This window comes from Bos taurus, chromosome 6 (assembly GCF_002263795.3).
Source record: "Bos taurus isolate L1 Dominette 01449 registration number 42190680 breed Hereford chromosome 6, ARS-UCD2.0, whole genome shotgun sequence".
NCBI lineage: Eukaryota > Metazoa > Chordata > Mammalia > Artiodactyla > Bovidae > Bos > Bos taurus.
The window spans coordinates 116,458,274-116,476,762 of NC_037333.1; the positions used below are offsets into that span (position 1 = coordinate 116,458,274).

The 18,489-nt window shown below is 49.8% G+C and overlaps 1 protein-coding gene across 1 annotated transcript in view; it reads left to right on the forward strand.

The window, feature by feature from the left end:
* Positions 1-18,489, forward strand: part of POLN (DNA polymerase nu) — a 152,046-nt gene that overhangs the window by 20,883 nt on the left and 112,674 nt on the right. Inside the window, exons 4-6 of the mRNA XM_002688439.7 lie at positions 418-906; positions 13,580-13,770; positions 18,045-18,157. Of these exons, the coding sequence (XP_002688485.4) occupies positions 418-906; positions 13,580-13,770; positions 18,045-18,157 (793 nt within the window). The remainder of the gene's footprint in view (positions 1-417; positions 907-13,579; positions 13,771-18,044; positions 18,158-18,489) is intronic.

The following is an 18,489-nucleotide window of genomic DNA, read 5'->3' on the forward strand; positions in this document are numbered from 1 at the left end:
AGCTGTGGTGATTGTATTTTCTCTATAAATGGCCTTTGCTTGGAAACTGTCAGTGGTTCATCCTCAGTCTTGTACACATGTACAGCACATCCCCCTCCACAGCATCTCCTGTTACACGCGGCCCCAGCGCGGGGCTGAGGTGGGAGGCCTTCTCCACTGCTGCTGCTGCTGCTAAGTCTCTTCTCCACTAGCTCCTGTCTTTTCCAGCCCAGGGTGCAGCCAGGCACTCCTGCCTGGGTTGAGAAGAACCACTGCTCAGGGAGACTCTCCACAGTTCATTAGGAAGTTGGATCACAGTTGATGTGAAGCCATGTCCCTGCTTTACCTTAAATGGGTTTTATCAGATTTTACTTTGGTTTATATATAGACTTGTCTTACAAATCCATATTCTGTGAAATATTTTCCATTTTTCTATAGAATCCTAATTTGCTTACGAGCCAGCCGTCAGGAGTTTCCATCAAGTTTTGTCCTGAGTCCTCTGGTATCAGAGTCACAGATCAGCTGTCTGCTGACCAAAGCCAGAAGGGTATCAGCTCTTCGGCTCCTTCACGGTGTTCAGTTCCACAGTGTGACCAACAGGCTTCAGTTCTACAGAAAATGGAATGTAAAAGAAAACACCTCCCAAAGGAAAACAACAGGGAGAGCCTGAATCTTACAGGAAACCACGTCTCATGCAGTAGTTCATCAGCAAAAACAAGTAAGCTTGTGATACTGGAAGAAGATGCTGGTGAGGTTGAAACCTACCTCAGTTCCAGGCACGCAAAGGCATTCAAAACGGACTTTTGTGACATTAGACATTTGGATGCTTTGGAGCAAAGCCAGCTGATTGAGATGCTCAAACAGGCAGCCACCCTGGTGGTAACTCTGATGTATAAAGATGGCTCCACCCAGCTGAGAGCTGACCAGGTTAGTAAACGCTGTTGGTTCGTGTTTGTTTCTGTTTTGTAGGCAGCGTGAAACAAACCCGTTTTCTTAGTGTCGGATTCTGACGGGAGAGCTAGAAATAAGGTTGTAAACCTCCCCTCCGCCAGTGGTGAGTGGCAGCGCGTGGCTCTCACGAGGTGTGTAAGCCCTGCCCAGTGCTTTCCAGACTCCTTGCGCCACTTACGCCCCCCCAGCAGTGCGTGAGGCCCCAACTCTCCGCCGCCTGTCAGTGCTTGTCTGTCTTTTCACAGTTCAGCCATGTTTGTGTGTGCGAAGCGGTGTTTCGCTGCGTGTTAAAATACTCGCTCACTTAGGTATGTGCTCGGCCGCACCGAGTCTTAGTCGTGGCACGAGCGGTCTTTCTTTGTTGCGTCATTCGCATTCGTCGCGTCATTGCGTCATTGCGTCATTGCGTCATTCGGGATCTCTCGTTGCGACGCATGGGCTCTCGAGTCGAGGCGTGTGGGCTCCGTAGTCGTTGAGTGCACGCTTCGTTGCTCTGCGGCGGCACGTGGGACCTTAGTTCCCGGACCAAGGACCGAACTGAGTCTCCTGCATTGCAAGACAGATTCTTAACCAGTGGCCCACCGGGGAAGTCCCTCACTGCGGTTTTAAACTGCACTTCCCTCATGACTGGTGACACTGAGCAACTTCTCATGTGCTGACTGTCCATTTGCATTATTCTTTGGTGAAATGACACTTAAGGTCTATTGCTCATGTTTTAAATTGGGCTATTTCTGTTTTATTTTGGACCCGTAAGATTTCTTTATATATTCTGATACAAGTCTCTTGTCAGATATATGATTTGTAATTCTCCAAATCTGTGGCTTGTTTTTAGCAATTTCTTGATGACTTTTTTGTGGTGTGTGTTTTTTTTAACTTTATTTATTATTTTTGGCTGTGTTGGCTCTTCATCGCTGCACTAGGCTTTCTCTCGTTGCGGTGAGCAGGGGCTCCTCTTCTTTGAGGTCTGAGGGCTTCTTGTCATGGAGCACAGGCTCTAGACTCACGGGCTTCGGTAGCTGTGGCTCGAGGACTTAGTTGCTTCTCGGAATGTGGGATCTTCCTGGACCAGGGATCAAACCCGTGTCCCCTGCATTGGCCAGCAGGTTCTTAACCACTGGACCCGCAGGGAAGTCCCTTGATGGTGTTTTTAAAACACAAAAGGTTTTTTAGTTTCATTAATTCCAGTTTATCAAGTATTTCTTATATTACTTGTGCTTTTGATGGTATATCTAAGAATGCTTTGCCTGTCCCAGGTCATGAATGCTTTACCCTATTTGCTTCTAAGAATTTAATTTGAGCTCCTACATTTAAACCTGTGATCCAGTTTGAGTTAATTTTTGTGTGTGCTGTGAGATACGGGCATAAATCCACCCTGTTGCATGTTGATACCTAGTTTTCCCAGCACTATTTGCTGAATTTTGGGGGCACTTTAATAGAAACTCAATAGATTGCAAATGTTAGGGTTTACCTCTGGACATTCAGTTCTTTAAAAGTTGATCTATATGTCTATTTGTATGCCAGTCCAACACTGTCTCGATTATTTTAGATTTATAATAAGTTTTGAAATTAGGAAGTGTTTCTTCTTACGTTATCTTTTTCAAGATTGTTTTGAGTATTCCGGGTCCTTTGCATTTCCATACGAATTTTAGGGTCAACTTGTCAGTTTATTCAAACATCCAGGTGGAACTGTGATACCCATTGTTTTGAATCTGTGGGTTAATTCTGACAGGTTTGTTGCCAACCCAGGCTCTTGGACTCTTCCATCAGTAGATGCTGATAAGAGGCCAGACGAGGGCCTCAGGCTGTACTGGGCTTGTGCTGTAGTGCACGAGGGCAAGAACGAGAGACAGGCCCCCTGACTCACCCTCTGAGAGAAGCTGCCTGGGCCCTCCAATGTGGTAACAATGGGGCAGATCCTGTGGGTTGGGCAGGAGATGTTGCTTAGGGGGTCTGTCCACCCCCTTGCTGGGGCCATGTGCAGGGATCACATGCAGTACCCTGCTTTTGCTCCCAGCACCTCAGAAATGGCAGTTTGATTCTGGCCCATTTGTATCCAATTGCTCGCAATTGTCCCAACTTGACCGCGCGCGCAGTTATTTTTAGTCGCTTATAGTTTCTTCATGTCCTGTTGCTCGAGGAGACTTTGTCCAGGGGCAGCACTCTTTCCCCTCTGGGGGATTCTACACCCTTCTTAAGGGTTAAAGGGCCAAAGGTCTCTTCTTCTGGAGGTACTTCCTGCTGAACTGGGGCCACAGACCCTACCCCTCTCGAGAGGTGTAGAAGTCCCTCACTGAGTGTTCCAAGGACCAGCAGGGACCTGGGTCACCCACTGGGAATGGATTGAAGCCCTTGAGCCATCAGGCCTTACCTGAAGATGTTAGAGCCTGGAAGACACACTCTTGACCTAAAGGTTAAACAGGGCCAAAAGGAGAATAATGACGACAGCCACTAAAGGGCTTAGAAAGGGCAGGAGCCAAGTCACCAGGTTGGCTCTTGACCAGACAGTGGAGGCAGTGTTGCCCCTACCCAGACTGTGAAGCCACTCTGCTTGGGTATATGTCTCTTGAATATTAACCTGTCCCTGTCCTCTAGCATTGATCCAGGTGCATCAAGAAGTATTGGTTATGCACAAACCGCCTTGGTTTGCTGGAAGGTAACCAGGAGCTCCGCGGTTATCAATGACATGAGCCAAAGAAGAAACAGAGGTCTTAGGGTCTGTTAAGTCTTGCCCGATCTGTTCCATTACATAAGCAGGCTGCTTGGTGAGATTCCTGAAGTTACTTCCTGAGAGGTGGAGCACCCCTCTACAGGGCTGCTGGTCGCCCGGTTGGCTGAGCCCATTCCTAGTGCACTCCGGGTTCAGTGATGACCTGGGCGAGTCCCACTGCGAGTGAGAATTCCTCTCATTCCTGTGATTCGCGTTGTGTATTCCCCATGAAGTGGACATTATCAGTGCACTTGCAGGCTCTAGTTCTGTGGGAAGAGGATGGGATCTGGTCATTCCTGTGATTCGCGTTGTGTATTCCCCATGAAGTGGACATTATCAGTGCACTTGTGGGCTCTAGTTCTGTGGGAAAGGGTGGGATCTGGTCATTCCTGCGATTCGTGTTGTGTATTCCCCATGAAGTGGACATTATCAGTGCACTTGCGGGCTCTAGTTCTGTGGGAAAGGGTGGGATCTGGTCATTCCTGCGATTCGTGTTGTGTATTCCCCATGAAGTGGACATTATCAGTGCACTTGCGGGCTCTAGTTCTGTGGGAAAGGGTGGGATCTGGTCATTCCTGTGATTCGTGTTGTGTATTCCCCATGAAGTGGACATTATCAGTGCACTTGCGGGCTCTAGTTCTGTGGGAAAGGGTGGGATCTGGTCATTCCTGCGATTCGTGTTGTGTATTCCCCATGAAGTGGACATTATCAGTGCACTTGCAGGCTCTAGTTCTGTGGGAAAGGGTGGGATCTGGTCATTCCTGCGATTCGTGTTGTGTATTCCCCATGAAGTGGACATTATCAGTGCACTTGTGGGCTCTAGTTCTGTGGGAAAGGGTGGGATCTGGTCATTCCTGCGATTCGTGTTGTGTATTCCCCATGAAGTGGACATTATCAGTGCACTTGTGGGCTCTAGTTCTGTGGGAAGAGGGTGGGATCTGGTCATTCCTGCGATTCGTGTTGTGTATTCCCCATGAAGTGGACATTATCAGTGCACTTGCGGGCTCTAGTTCTGTGGGAAAGGGTGGGATCTGGTCATTCCTGCGATTCGTGTTGTGTATTCCCCATGAAGTGGACATTATCAGTGCACTTGCGGGCTCTAGTTCTGTGGGAAAGGGTGGGATCTGGTCATTCCTGCGATTCGTGTTGTGTATTCCCCATGAAGTGGACATTATCAGTGCACTTGCGGGCTCTAGTTCTGTGGGAAAGGGTGGGATCTGGTCATTCCTGCGATTCGTGTTGTGTATTCCCCATGAAGTGGACATTATCAGTGCACTTGTGGGCTCTAGTTCTGTGGGAAGAGGGTGGGATCTGGTCATTCCTGCGATTCGTGTTGTGTATTCCCCATGAAGTGGACATTATCAGTGCACTTGTGGGCTCTAGTTCTGTGGGAAAGGGTGGGATCTGGTCATTCCTGCGATTCGTGTTGTGTATTCCCCATGAAGTGGACATTATCAGTGCACTTGCGGGCTCTAGTTCTGTGGGAAAGGGTGGGATCTGGTCATTCCTGCGATTCGTGTTGTGTATTCCCCATGAAGTGGACATTATCAGTGCACTTGTGGGCTCTAGTTCTGTGGGAAAGGGTGGGATCTGGCCATTCCTGTGATTCGCGTTGTGCATTCCCCATGAAGTGGACATTATCAGTGCACTTGCGGGCTCTAGTTCTGTGGAAAGGGTGGGATCTGGCCATTCCTGTGATTCGCGTTGTGCATTCCCCATGAAGTGGACATTATCAGTGCACTTGTGGGCTCTAGTTCTGTGGAAAGGGTGGGATCTGGCCATTCCTGTGATTCGCGTTGTGCATTCCCCATGAAGTGGACATTGTCAGTGCACTTGCGGGCTCTAGTTCTGTGGAAGAGGGTGGGATCTGGCCATGACTCTGCAGCATGTGGTGCTTTGGGTGTCTGCAGAGGAAAACAAAGCCAGCAGGGGCTCAGATCAGAATGTCTGTCTGACTTGTTAAGAGCGGACAGTCCCTGAAGGACACCGCTATTGCTAGTGTGTGCGTGCTTGGGGCCAGAGGACCATTATGTTGGGGATTTAGATTGTGTACCCTCACGGTGGCCCTAACCAGATGCTCGTGTGTCACCTTGCTGGCCTGGTCAGTGGCCGCAGTGACAGGCCAGACCCCCGTTTGGTCCGTACCCCACAGGCGGGTTGAATTGATGGACGGGTGGATGGCACGTTTCCGTCCCACCATCACATTCCCCTTCCATGCTGTTTAGGGAGCTGGGGCTACACTTTGAAACAGGCCCCCGTGGGCAAGGTTGCACATGCAGCTCCTTCCTGGGTGAGAGGCACAGGGTGTCTGGTGCGGTCCTGCCTGGGGGCAGGGGTCCTTCCTGGGGGCAGGGCAGGGTTCCTGAGGCATGAGAAGCAAGTGCCGTTTATGCAGTTTAATCCAGTGCACCCCGCATCTCCCGTCCAATTGTGTGGGGAGTCAGGTAGCAGTGGAACAGGCTGCCAGAAGGCAGAAGTGTGACCAGCAGAGGCCAAGGGCGTGGCAGTCCTCCCGACCCAGACTGTTAATTCGTAGCAGAACTGACCAGAGGGAGTGCGAGGGGCGGGGTGGGGGCCAGCTGGGGGTGTTGATGTCATGTCCAGCATTCTCCTCAGTGTTCCCCTCATGATATGGTTCTGGCGGTATTGACAAGTGAGTTCTCCAGCCATTGTTCCCTAGGCACGGGGACTAGGTGGCAAATAGAATATCAGAAGCGTTCTTACGGTAGAGTATTTCCCTGACCCCTCCAAGACAGCAGAGCTGCCCCCCTGGCTGGGGTGGCTGAGCAAACTGGCAGAACGCAAGCAAGGATATGGCGAAAACATAGCCAGTGGGAGTCCGGCCCACCACGCCGCTCTCTGCTCGTCTGTTGGTGGTGCTTGTCTTTGACCATGTCTCAGGTCCTCCACTGGCGTACAGGCGTGTTGCTCCTCCCTTGCAACCTGCGGGCTTTGGGGAGGGAAGAGCTCCGGTCTGGACAAATGTACCCGGCTAGGTACCCTTTGCAGTTTGACAGCAGCAGGGGCTAGCCTTACTCTGCTGGGGCCCGTCCACTGCAGCAAGGGTTAGTTTTAGGGGGATGCCTCCTTCTAGATTGGGGTATTTTTTGTGTGCGTCAGTATCTTTTTAAAAACTATGTATTAAAAGGTTATTTATTTGGCTGTGCCAAGTCTTAGCTGCGGCCCACAGGATCTCTGGTCTTTGTTGCAGTGTGTGAGAGCTCCGAGCTGCAACGTGTGGGTCTAGTTCCCTGACCGGGGACTGAACCCGGGCCCCCTGCACTGCGAGCACACAGCCCTGGTCACCAGGGTTCCTTTGTGGAGGGGCCGCCCCTTCTGCTGGGTTTTAGTGGGAGCTTCCAGTGTCTTGGCATAGTCCTACAGTGCCTTCTGAACTTGGCCTAGACTAGAAGCGTATCGCAGGGTCTGGCTCACTGCCTCATCTGGTAGAATGTCAGAAGTAAGAAAATGCCTTCCCTAGGTCACTCACATGGGCTAAGCCTCAGATTACTCCTGGGGGCTACATGGACCCTGAGGAGTGCAGTAGGGAGCAGACTGGCCCAGGGTTCCCCCTTCAGAGCTTCATATAGCGGTTTGCTATAAAGTCACAATTTGGAGTCCAGATGCGACAGAACCCAGCCATCCTGAGACAGCCTTGGAGTCGGCTGTCTGGTTGGAGACAGTAACGCACTAACTGCTGTCTTTCAGTCCACACCCCGGGCTTGCGCTCCTGCTGAACCCATGGTTGTGAAATCTGAGCCTTCATCGGGGAAACGTTGTCTCCCGTTTCTGCCAGAAGATTAGGATCTTAGCAGTATTCTGATCTGAGTCTTGCTTTATCTCAGTGCTTACATATTTGTCTTCAATATATCGTGATGGAGTTCCATTTTTCAGGCCTAGTTCCCTCAGTTCTTTTGCTAACTCGTTTCTTAAAAAATGGAGGCCATTCTGAAAACCCTGCAGAAGCACTGTTCAAGTATACTGAGTTGCTTCCAGAGGGTCAGGCCCCTCTGTTCAAAAGCAAAAGGGCATTGAGAGCCTGGATGTAGCGGATACAGAAGAATGCGTCTTTGGAGTCCAGAACAGAGGAATACTGAGCACTCCCGGGCACTTGGGTGAGGAGGGTGTGTGGGTTTGGTACTACTGATTAAATAGGGATGACTGTCTAGTCATGGCATCCGGTCCCATCACTTCATGGGAAATAGATGGTGAAACAGTGGAAACAGTGTCAGACTTTATTTTTTTGGGCTCCAAAATCACTGCAGATGGTGACTGCAGCCATGAAATTAAAAGACGCTTACTCCTTGGAAGAAAAGTTATGACCAACCTACATACATATTCAAAAGCAGAGACGTTACTTCGTCAACAAAGGTCCGTCTAGTCAAGGCTATGGTTTTTCCAGTGGTCATGTATGGATGTGAGAGTTGGACTGTGAAGAAAGCTGAGCGCTGAAGAATTGATGCTTTTGAACTGTGGTGTTGGAGAAGACTCTTGAGAGTCCCTTGGACTGCAAGGAGATCCAACCAGTCCATTCTGAAGGAGATCAGCCCTGGGATTTCTTTGGAAGGAATGATGGTAAAGCTGAAACTGCAGTACTTTGGGCACCTCATGTGAAGAGTTGACTCATTGGAAAAGACTCTGATGCTGGGAGGGATTGGGGGCAGGAGGAGAAGGGGACGGCAGAGGATGAGATGGCTGGATGGCCATCTAACTCGATGGACGTGAGTCTGAGTGAACTCGGGAGTTGGTGATGGACAGGGAGGCCTGGCGTGCTGCGATTCATGGGGTCGCAGAGTCGGACACGACTGAGCGACTGAACTGAACTGACTGTCTAGTCCACTGCTCTTGAGTCTTTCACAAAGCAATGCTCCCTGTTAGGCCTCTGGACGGTGAGTATCAGAGTATTGCAAGGAGATTGGCAGGGCCTAATGAGTCTGTGTGTTAGGAATTTGGTGAGCAGCTATTTTATCACCCTCAGGAGCTTAGGCTTCAAAGGATATTGTCTCTTCCTGGTATCTTTCCCTAGGATTTAATCTTACTTCTATCAGGGCTTACCCTTCCTGGCACTGAAGTATCCCATACTACAGAGTTCTCCTGTTCCTTAATTTCCTGGGGAATATTTTGATGACCAGCAGGCAGGTCATCTGGGGCTACCAAGAGATGCATTCTGTTTGAATTCTCTATCTTCCTGGACTTCATTCTGTCCTAAAAATATACTAGTTCCTAGTTTATTTAGTGAGTCTCTTCCACGGGGGGGAGGGGAGGGGGACAAGACATTCCTGCCTGTACAAAAAGGAGTGAGTGACAGTAGACCTGATTCTGACCCCAGGGCACGGGGAGACCTAAGCTGCCTCAGCTTTGGCCTCCGTCAGCTCCCGTCACAGTGCAGCCACAGCCGGAGCCCGGCCAGCTGGCCAAGTCAGAGCAGAGCAACCCGCTCCAGTGTCTGCTAGACGTTTAGTTCTACGTGCCGCACCCTGGATGACCCGAGGCTCCACTGGAGTGATGAGGATGGATTGAACAGGATCCCGAGGCAGGCTGGCACCAGTCCCCACCAGCAAGTGTATGTGAGTCTCTAGAGCATCCAGGAGACTCCGCGTCACCGAGACCTGGGGCCAGCAGGGGTTGTCCTCGGGCTTTCCACAGAGGGCGCCCAGGACCTTCCCTTTCCAGTGCCCCATTCTGGTGCTGGGGAAGGGCACGCACTGATTCCTGCCCAGGTGATTCCTGGGCTGCTGCTCTGGTCTTCACAGCTGTCTAGGGTCCTCTTGAGATGGTAGGTGGATCAAGGCAGCTAGGAGCTGAGTTTCTTTATTAGTCTCCCGTCCTTGTTGGCTTCCTCTACCATGTCCCAATTGTTATAGACCTTGAAGGCCTCCTCTGCCAAGGTTGACAATGGGGTTTGGGGCCCAGCCTCAAGCTTTTGTAATTTCCTCCTGATATCCGGAGCACGCTGAGTGATAAAATGCATGGCCAATAGCAGCCTCCCTTCTGCAGACTCCGGGTCTATATTGGTGTACTTCCTGAATGCCTGTCACCCGGCTCAGGAAGATTGCTAAGCTTTTATCTTTTTCCTGTGTAACCTCTCAGACCTTATCATAATTTGCAGGCTTCATCATACACCTTTTCATTCCTTCTAATGAACAAGTAGTATAATGTCTTATCCTGGCCTGGCCTACATGATCCTTATAGTCTCAGTGGGAGTCCTGTTCTGGGACTGCGTCACTGGTGGCCACTAGGCTGTCTGTGTGTTCCCTGGCCTTTCTTAGTATGCACTCCTTCTCATCTGGGGTGCAACAGTGGTCGGGAATAACTATGATTTCTGCCAGGTCAGGGAGAATGTTAACCCAGCATGGCAAATTCACCTCTAAACTCATCAGGGTTGTCTGAGAATGTGCCGAGTCTCTCCTTACAGATTCCTATGTCCCTCATCAGAAGGAGACATGCTCTCTAGTAATTCTCCCTTCTGTCAGCTACTTCCTGGAGGGGGTAGAAGCCTTATGGTATGAAAGTGGGGCTAATTTTGAATCTCATCAGAGCCCCACTGGAGATAGCACTGGGCTCTGGTTTCAGGGTCCCTGGGTCAAAGGGGTAAGGCAGAGGCCACGGGCTGAAGGTGGTACTGAAGGGGAAGAAGTGGGGACGTGAGAAAGGACCCTCATGCCAGTGACGAGTTGGCAGTTGAAAGAGGGGATCTGTGAGAAAGTCTGTCAATCTTTTGGGGGCAAAGCAGAAATAGAGGCTGAGCACCCTGCAGGGATCCCTCCAACCATGGTCTGGATGTAGTTTCACAAGGCCCTGCATGTGAGGGACCTCTCCCCTTTTTGGGCACTCCTTACAGTATTTTCGTCCAGTTGTAAACTGGTGTTAAAGTTAAGGGGTCCAATCTGTGGCTTCTTCTTCTGATTAGCCAAGGCCTATTGCAACCAGCTGTGTTGCAAAAGAAGATGATTTTTAAACCATCTAATTTCAACTGTCCCCAATCTTTAAGAATGTAACCCAGAGAAGAATCTTCGGGGGGCATTTCCCATGTTTACATATAAATCTGATGGTTAATGCCTAGAGATCCTGAGGCTGGATGAACCCTCGAGACCTGGCACAACAAAACCACAGATGAGATGACAGAGGAGATCTCGGAACTCTTCTCCACGGTTGAAAACAGAACAGAGAAATACTCAGAGGTAGCGTGAAGTTCACCCCAGCCAGTGCCTTGGGGGTAGAGGTGCGGATGGACAATGTAAGGAGAAACAACTAGGAGAGCTGCTGTTCCAGCCCACCCCTCTGTGGGCATCTGTTCAGGCAGTTCCAGTCGGCTGTGCTCTTCCACAAGGGCCAGTGGAGGCAGGCAGTCTGTCCACCACTCATCGGGGTGATCATGCCAGTGGGTCTCAAACCCGCAACTGGGACTTTAACCCAGGATAAAGAAGCCGAGAAGTCTGCGATGACCAGGCTTCCAGCCACTACATCATATGAGGCTTGAACCTCTATCACTCTCAGAAATCTCCTCTCAAGGAAACCCCACTGGACCAAGGTCTTCATGGTAGGAGGCCAGCCTCTCCCACCTCTTGTCACCTGTCAGGGCAAACCAGGGTCAGCCTGTGGGAGCATGGCTTCACTAGCTGAGAGGAGTTAGGCTGTATTTGCCTGATGTTCACCTTCTCAGAAGGGTGTGACAGAGCGTGGGAGAGGACAGAGAAGGAAGAAGTAGAGAGTGGGAGATACCAGAAGAGGGAAAGGGGAGGGGAAGCTGCGTGAGTGAGCACAGTGAGGCCCCGGGGCAATGAGGGCAGACTTGCCAAGCACTGTGACCCTGAGCAGAGATTCAGGTGGCTGCTCGTCAGCTGCATCCAGCTCCACCAAATGGACCACTATCCTCTCTCAGAGGGACAAGGAAAGAAGGAAGACCCACGGGTCCCAGCAGAGTCGCCAAAATCATGCTCCCAACCCGGGCCCTTGGACTCTTAACCAATAGAAATGATAAGAGGCCAGATGGGAATTTCAGGCAAGGCTTTGCTGGGGCTTGTGCTGCAGTACAAGAGAGCAAGAACAAGAAACAGGTTTCATTGCCTGCTCCCTAGAGGGCCTTCTTGGGCCCTTATGTGGCGCAACGGTGGGCGGTGGGTTTGTGGGCTGGGCAGGAGGCATAGCTTCAGGGCCTGTACACCTCCTTGGTGGTGCTGTGTACAGGATCGTGTGCAGTACCCTGCTTTTGCTCCCAGAACATCAGAAGTGGCAGTTTGTTTGTGGCATATCTGTATCCTGTTGCTCACAATTGTCCCCACTCGCCCATGCACGCAGTTATTTTAGTCACTTATAGCTGCAGTCCCAGCCTTTTTGGCACCAGGGACCAGTTTCACAGAAGACAATTTTTCCATGACTGGGACAGGGTTATGGTTTCAGGATGAGTCAAGTGCATTACATTTATTGTGTGTGTTTATTTATATTATTATTACATTGTGATATATAATGAGATAATTATACAACTCAGCATGATGCAGAATGAGATCATCAGACATTAGATTTTCTTAAGAGCACACAGCCTAGACCCCTCACACACTGTTCACAGAGCACTTTGTGCCCCTCTGAGAGTCTGATGCCACTGCTGGTCTGACAGGAGGTGGAGCTCAGGTGATGTGAGCAGTGGGGAGCAGCTGTAAATACATAAGAAGCTCAGCTCACCTGCCCGCTGCTTACCTACTGCCACGCAGCCCCGCTCCTAACAGGCCGTGGACCGGTACTAGCGGGTGGCGTGGGGGTTGGGGACCCCTGACATATGGTTTCTTTGTTTCCTGTTGCTCAAGGAGACATTTGTCCAGGTGCAGGCGTGCTGGTAGAGGCACCCAAGTCCCAGCCTAGCTTAGTTTTGCCATCTTGAAAGCAGTGTTGAATTTTCTGATTCATGAACAGGGGGTGTCTTTCCATTTATTTAAAAGTTCAATTTCTCTTAGCAGTGTTTTGTAATTTTCAGTGTAGTATATAGATCTTGCTTTACCTCTCATTTCTGAAAGACATTTTTATGGGATAAAGAATTGTAAGTTGATAGTTTTTTTCCTTTCAATAGTTTAAAAATGTTATGCGACTGTCTCCTAACTTGCTTTGTTTCTCATAAGGAATCTGCTGTCACCCTTATCTTTGTCTCTGTCTAGGCAATGTGTCCCCCTCCCCCCTCCCCCTTCCCTAGAACACCTTCCCTTTTAAGGTTTTCTCTATATCACTGGTTTTAAACAGTTTGATTATGGTATGACTTGCTGTAGTTTTCTTGTACTTGGGGTTTATTGATCTTTTTGATTCTACAACTTAGCTTGAGAGAATTGACATTGAGTTTTATTGTCGTTAAGCATGGTATGTGTCTCTTTTTGTAGGTCTTCTCTGATTTCTTTCATCAGTATTTTATAGATTTTAGTACACAGATCCTATACATGTTATATTGATTTCTAAGTATTTAATTTGGGGACTAGTTATTATACATGGTAATTCCTTTTTTAAAACGTTTACTTTTACATGTCCATTGTTAGTGTACGGAAATATAACTGATTTTTGTGTTTTGACCTTGGATCCTGCAACCTTGCTTGGCTCACATATTCCTTCCAGGAGGTGTTTTATTTTGTAGATTCCTTTGGGTTTTCTACACAAATATTTATGTTATCTGTAAATGGTGATGGTACAGCTCTTCCTTTCTAATTTATATATCTTTTATTTCTTTTTCCTGCTGTATTGCATTAGCTAAGACTTCCATTATGATGTTGAATAGGGAGGAGACCAGATTTAGAGAATGAGATGGTTTGGGTTTGGGCCTTAATTGTCATTAAAGGAGGTATTCACTTACTAATTTTAATTTTAAGCCTTTTAATTCTGCTTAATTATAAAACATGACCAATCTTTCTTGAACAAATGCATAATTTATGCTTGATCTTGTAACTTTATTTTACTGTGTATTCACAGGCTCTGGTTTCCTCTGTTAAAGGCATTGTGATGTTACTGAGGAGACATCCGGAGGAAGGCAGCGGTGGTCTGGCTGCCTCAGCTTCTGACAGTGTTCCGGAGGACGTGCCCAGTGATCAGTGTATCTACATAAAAACTGAGCGCTCCTCTGCCTGGGGCCAAGGGCAAGAGGCACAGCACCAGCTTGCCGAGTAAGACGTCTCCACTAATCTCCTGAAGTCCGGCTCACCCGCCTTACCCTAACTGAGAGTTTCCCGAGCTCCAAGTTCAGTTATTTAAAGTTTCAGAATGTTTGTAGTGCACATGAAAGTGAAATGAATCTCAGTGACAGAAACCTCTATAAACACTGGCCCTCTCCCCTCAAAGAGCTCTGAAATGGTGGGACCATCCACAGGGGCCTGCTCCAGGATTTGAGTCAACATTGCAATGAGAAGTCGGCAAGAAGAGCGTCATTTTAAGGAGCAAAAACCCACCGTCACTGCTGGAGCCCTGGCTGACCTCCTCAAGATACTCGCTCACTCACTCACGGCATTGGAAAGCAATCTCTGCCTTCAAGCAATAGATAGTCCTCAATACTACCAACCTATTACTAATTTCAAAGTTTCACTTTGTGAAAATAGGCAAGAAACATCTCACTTGTATCTGCCTTCTTAGAGTCTCAGAATTTCAGAACAGGCAGGGATGCTCTGCTGCCCCTTCTCAGCCCTGAAAAGCCCCCTCGTGGGCTGGAGTCTGTGCCCCTCATCACCGTTTCTTTCTCATATTGTCAGCCTGACTCACTTCTGGTTTCGGTGGGGGTATCCACTGCCTGTGCACCTAGCTCTCTGAGTCCGAGTCAGCTAGGTGCCCCGAGAGAGCTCCTTGAAGCCACTGCCCTGAAGAGGCATCCAGGGAGGCTCTGGGTGAGAAGGTGGGGACCTGGTCCCGGCCGTCCCTGCCTGAGTCGGGCTCACCGGGCTCGGGTGAGTTTTGGGTCGTCGTGCGCCTCAGGTCGGAGCGCCTGAGGCACTGGGCCAGCCCGTATTCCTCGCACCGAGCCCCCACAGGCATTTCCTCTGCAGGGGCCAGTCCTGCACAGGGCACATGTCAGCAAAAACTGCTGGGGAATCTGAGGAATGGAACTTATCATTCACAAGTCGTGGAGGGTACACGGCATGCCCAGGGCCTCACAGAGGGGTTATAGGGAAAGAAAGAAAGGGCGTGCATAGACCTAGGGCTCTGCCTTTTTAGAGTTTGAAGGTGGGGTGTCTAGGGTTTCGAGGAGTCACTCTTTATTGGCTAACTTAAAGCATCAGAGCAGGAAGTAGGGCACAGGAAGGTTGAGAAGCCGTGTCACTCACGAAGTCAGTTATCTGCTTACCCAGGGCTTTCTGGAAAGACCTGGCAGCTCAGCTGGTAAGGACTCTCCCTGCAGCGCAGGAGACCTGGGTCCCATCCCTGGATCAGGAAGATCCCCTGGAGAAGGGAATGGCGAACACTCCAGTATTCTTGCCTGGAGAATCTCATGGACAGAGGAGCCTGGCGGGCTACAGTCCATGGGGGTGCAGAGAGTCGGACACGGCTGAGCGACTGACGCTCACCCACTCACTCTGGAAGAGGGAGCTTCCCCTGGCTCCTTCTCTGGTGGTTTTGCCCGCGGCTGAGTAGCACAGCTGGCAACACGTCTATTCAGGATGGACATCTCTTGAAACAGACGCCTCGGCAATAAAAGCTTAATGGCAGGCATGTACGCCACAGTGAGAATCAGACATCTGACAACACAGCACTCTGCTCCCAAGAACCCATAACCTTCTTTTTACATAACTTTCTTTTGAAAGAACAATCAGGCAGTCTATTACTATGGAAGACCTCTGTGAAAGCAGGGCTCTAATGTTTGGACTTCCTTTTCTGAATTCTGGATTTTGTATCCTGTTTCACATTCTCCACTTGAACATCTGGTGGTCACTTAAGCTTCGATCCTCCCTCTGCTTTTTGTTTTGCAGATGTGGCAAAACTGACGTAGAAAACACACTGTTTTAGCCACCTTGTCTCGGAAGACACTCTCTTTTTGTTGTGTGTCCTGTCTCAAGCTAGAAATCGCAGCAGGGTTGTGCCTTTTAGTGGGAGAGATCATAGTTGTTAGGTGGCCTCATTGAGAACTTCCGAGTTTCCAGCTACAAGAGCACCGAAGTGGGAGGGAACTCCAGGAGTCCCAGCTGCTTCTCCCTCACACCCGCTCCAGGCCCAGCAGAGCCAAGGCCTGACGCTCTGCCGTCGGCAGTGGCCCTCTTCAAGGGAAGCCTAAGGGAAAGGACACCAGAAAGTGCAAGAAGCCTAAAAATGCCTGCTTGCAGAGTAAGCAGAGCTCACTGGACTCCAGCTTTCCTTCTTCCTCAGCCTCATCCAAAGACCCTCGTTGATGTATTAATAAGCAGTTACCATCAGTTCAGTTCAGTTGCTCAGTCGCGTCTGACTCTTTGTGACCCCATGAATCGCTGCATGCCAGGCCTCCCTGTCCATCACCAACTCCCAGAGTTCACTCAAACTCACGTCCATTGAGTCGGTGATGCCATCCAGCCATCTCATCCTCTGTCGTCCCCTTCTCCTCTTGCCTCCAATCCCTCCCAGCATCAGGGTCTTTTCCAATGAGTCAACTCTTGGCATGAGGTGGCCAAAGTACTGGAGTTTCAGCTTCATCATCATTCCTTCCAATGAACACCCAGGACTGATCTCCTTTAGAATGGACTGGTTGTATCTCCTTGCAGTCCAAGGGGCTCTCAAGAGTCTTCTCCAACACCACCTTGGGTCCTGGCAGCAGCAAGATCAGGTCTCAGACCTCAGCATTGCCACTTCTCAGTTGTGGAAAGCTGGAAAAATTGTCTCACCCTTCCAGGCCTCGGTTTCCTTATCTCTAAAATGGGCCTGTGCTCTCTTGTGCTGTCGTGTCCGATTCTTTGCGACGCCATGGGCTGTAGCCCTCCCCGCTCCTCTGTTCATGGTGGGATTTTCCAGGCAAGAATACCAGAGCAGGTAGTCATTCCTACACCAGAATGGATCTAGTGCCTGCCTAATGGGATTATGATGAGGTTTCAGTGCAGCAATCCCTGTGAGTGTTTAGTGAGGTATTCACACATGGTAAGTATTTGATAAATGTCAGCTATCATGAATCCCATAATCAAGGAGCTCATGATTCAATGGGGGTAAGGTAAATTACGGTGTCATGAACGTGGTCCTGGCTGTAGCAGGTATGTGGCCAGGAGTACTGGAGCAGGGGGGCCTGGAGTGTGAGAGGGCTTGGTGGAGTCTGGTGATGGAGAAGGAGATTCCAGTGTGGGCAGAGCACAGGCTGGTCGGGGAGTGGGGTGTGCTGGGAGCACAGGCTGGGAGATTCCAGTGTGGGCAGAGCACAGGCTGGTGGGGGTGTGCTGGGAGCACAGGCTGGGACTGGCGGGGAGGAGTCCAGGGTGCGTCAGCTCCACTCAGGCTGGGGGCTTAGTCTGCAGGCGATTGTGCCACATCCAGGAATTGGATCTGAAGAGCCGTGTGAACTTGACTTCATGACTAACCTCTTTGTGTCTCGGCTTCATCATCCGTAAAATACAGATAATAAGTAACACCTACCTCTGTCAACCAAAAAATAACACAAGAGGCTGCAAATAAGTTTGTTTGGGGTCTTAAGAATTGCAATTCAAGAGACAAAGATTCAGGTAACCCCTAAAGAGTGTTCTGGGGAAGAGAGTCGGGTTTATAAAAACAAAAAGCCATAAGGTTGTTAAAAGTTGCCTGGCGAGGACTCTCCTGGTAGCCCAGTGGTTAGGAGTCTGCCTGCCTGTGCAGGGACACCAGTTTGAGCCGTGGTCCAGGAAGATCCCACATGCCTCGGAACAGCTAAGCCCGTGTGCCCCAACTACTGAACCCTAGCTCTAGAGCCCACGCATCGTAGCTGCTGTGGCCCACACGCCCAGTCCGTGCTCTGCAGCAAGAGAAGCCGCTGCCGTGAGGAGCCGGTGCATCACAGCCAAGACCCAGCAAAACCAAAAACAAATAAAATAAAAATTTTTTTTAAAGTTGGCTGGCAAGAACTGTGACAGCCTCTAATACAACCCAGAAAACGTTTGTCCTTAAGGAATCACAGACTGTTTCAGGGTAGAGGTCCGAAAGATGGACGGGGGCCTCGGGTTCTGGCAGACATTCTGGATGTTGTCACCAGGTCAAAAGGTCAGATTCCATCCAGGCTGCGTCGCCCCTGAGTCCCACTTTCTCAGGGGCCTCCTGGCTCCGTTCTGGGGACTGAGCAAGACCAACCCATTTTGATTTTCCCTGCACACCTCCTAGGATTTGAGTTAATCTGTGGAAAGCTTGCAGAAGAATGTCTGCCCATAATACTTCACACGTGACAGCTGTTAGTGGAATGTCTTTGGAAGTTTTCCAAGATGAGGAGTTTCAAATCGGTCTGTCAATCTGTGAATGTCTCTTCATCTTCTAGGAACGTGCTGCGTGAAGTACTGAGACGTAAACGCCCCGTCATTTGTTTTAACGCAAAGGATTTTGTGAGAACAGCGCTGCAGTTGTTCGGTGACGATGGCAGTTGGAAGTGTGGTACGTTTCAGATTTATCATCTCCCACGGATGTAACTGTCCCACAGCGATTCCTCCTGGGGATGGGAGCGCGGTGAGGACTGCCGTGTTGCACAACTCAGAGGTTGGGGGGAGTCACAGCTGCTCGGCACTACCCACGCAGCCAGCCACATGCCCTGAGCGCAGAGGCACTTCCCCTCTGTGTTTTACATGATTAGAGTTTTTCAAGTATGTATTACTTTTGTGTTTAAAATAGGGAAGAAGTAACATGTGGCTTGGTAGATGAATTTATTGTCACCACAAACAGCTGTAAACTCTCTAAGAATTAAACTAAAGCCAGAGTGCTGCTGCTGC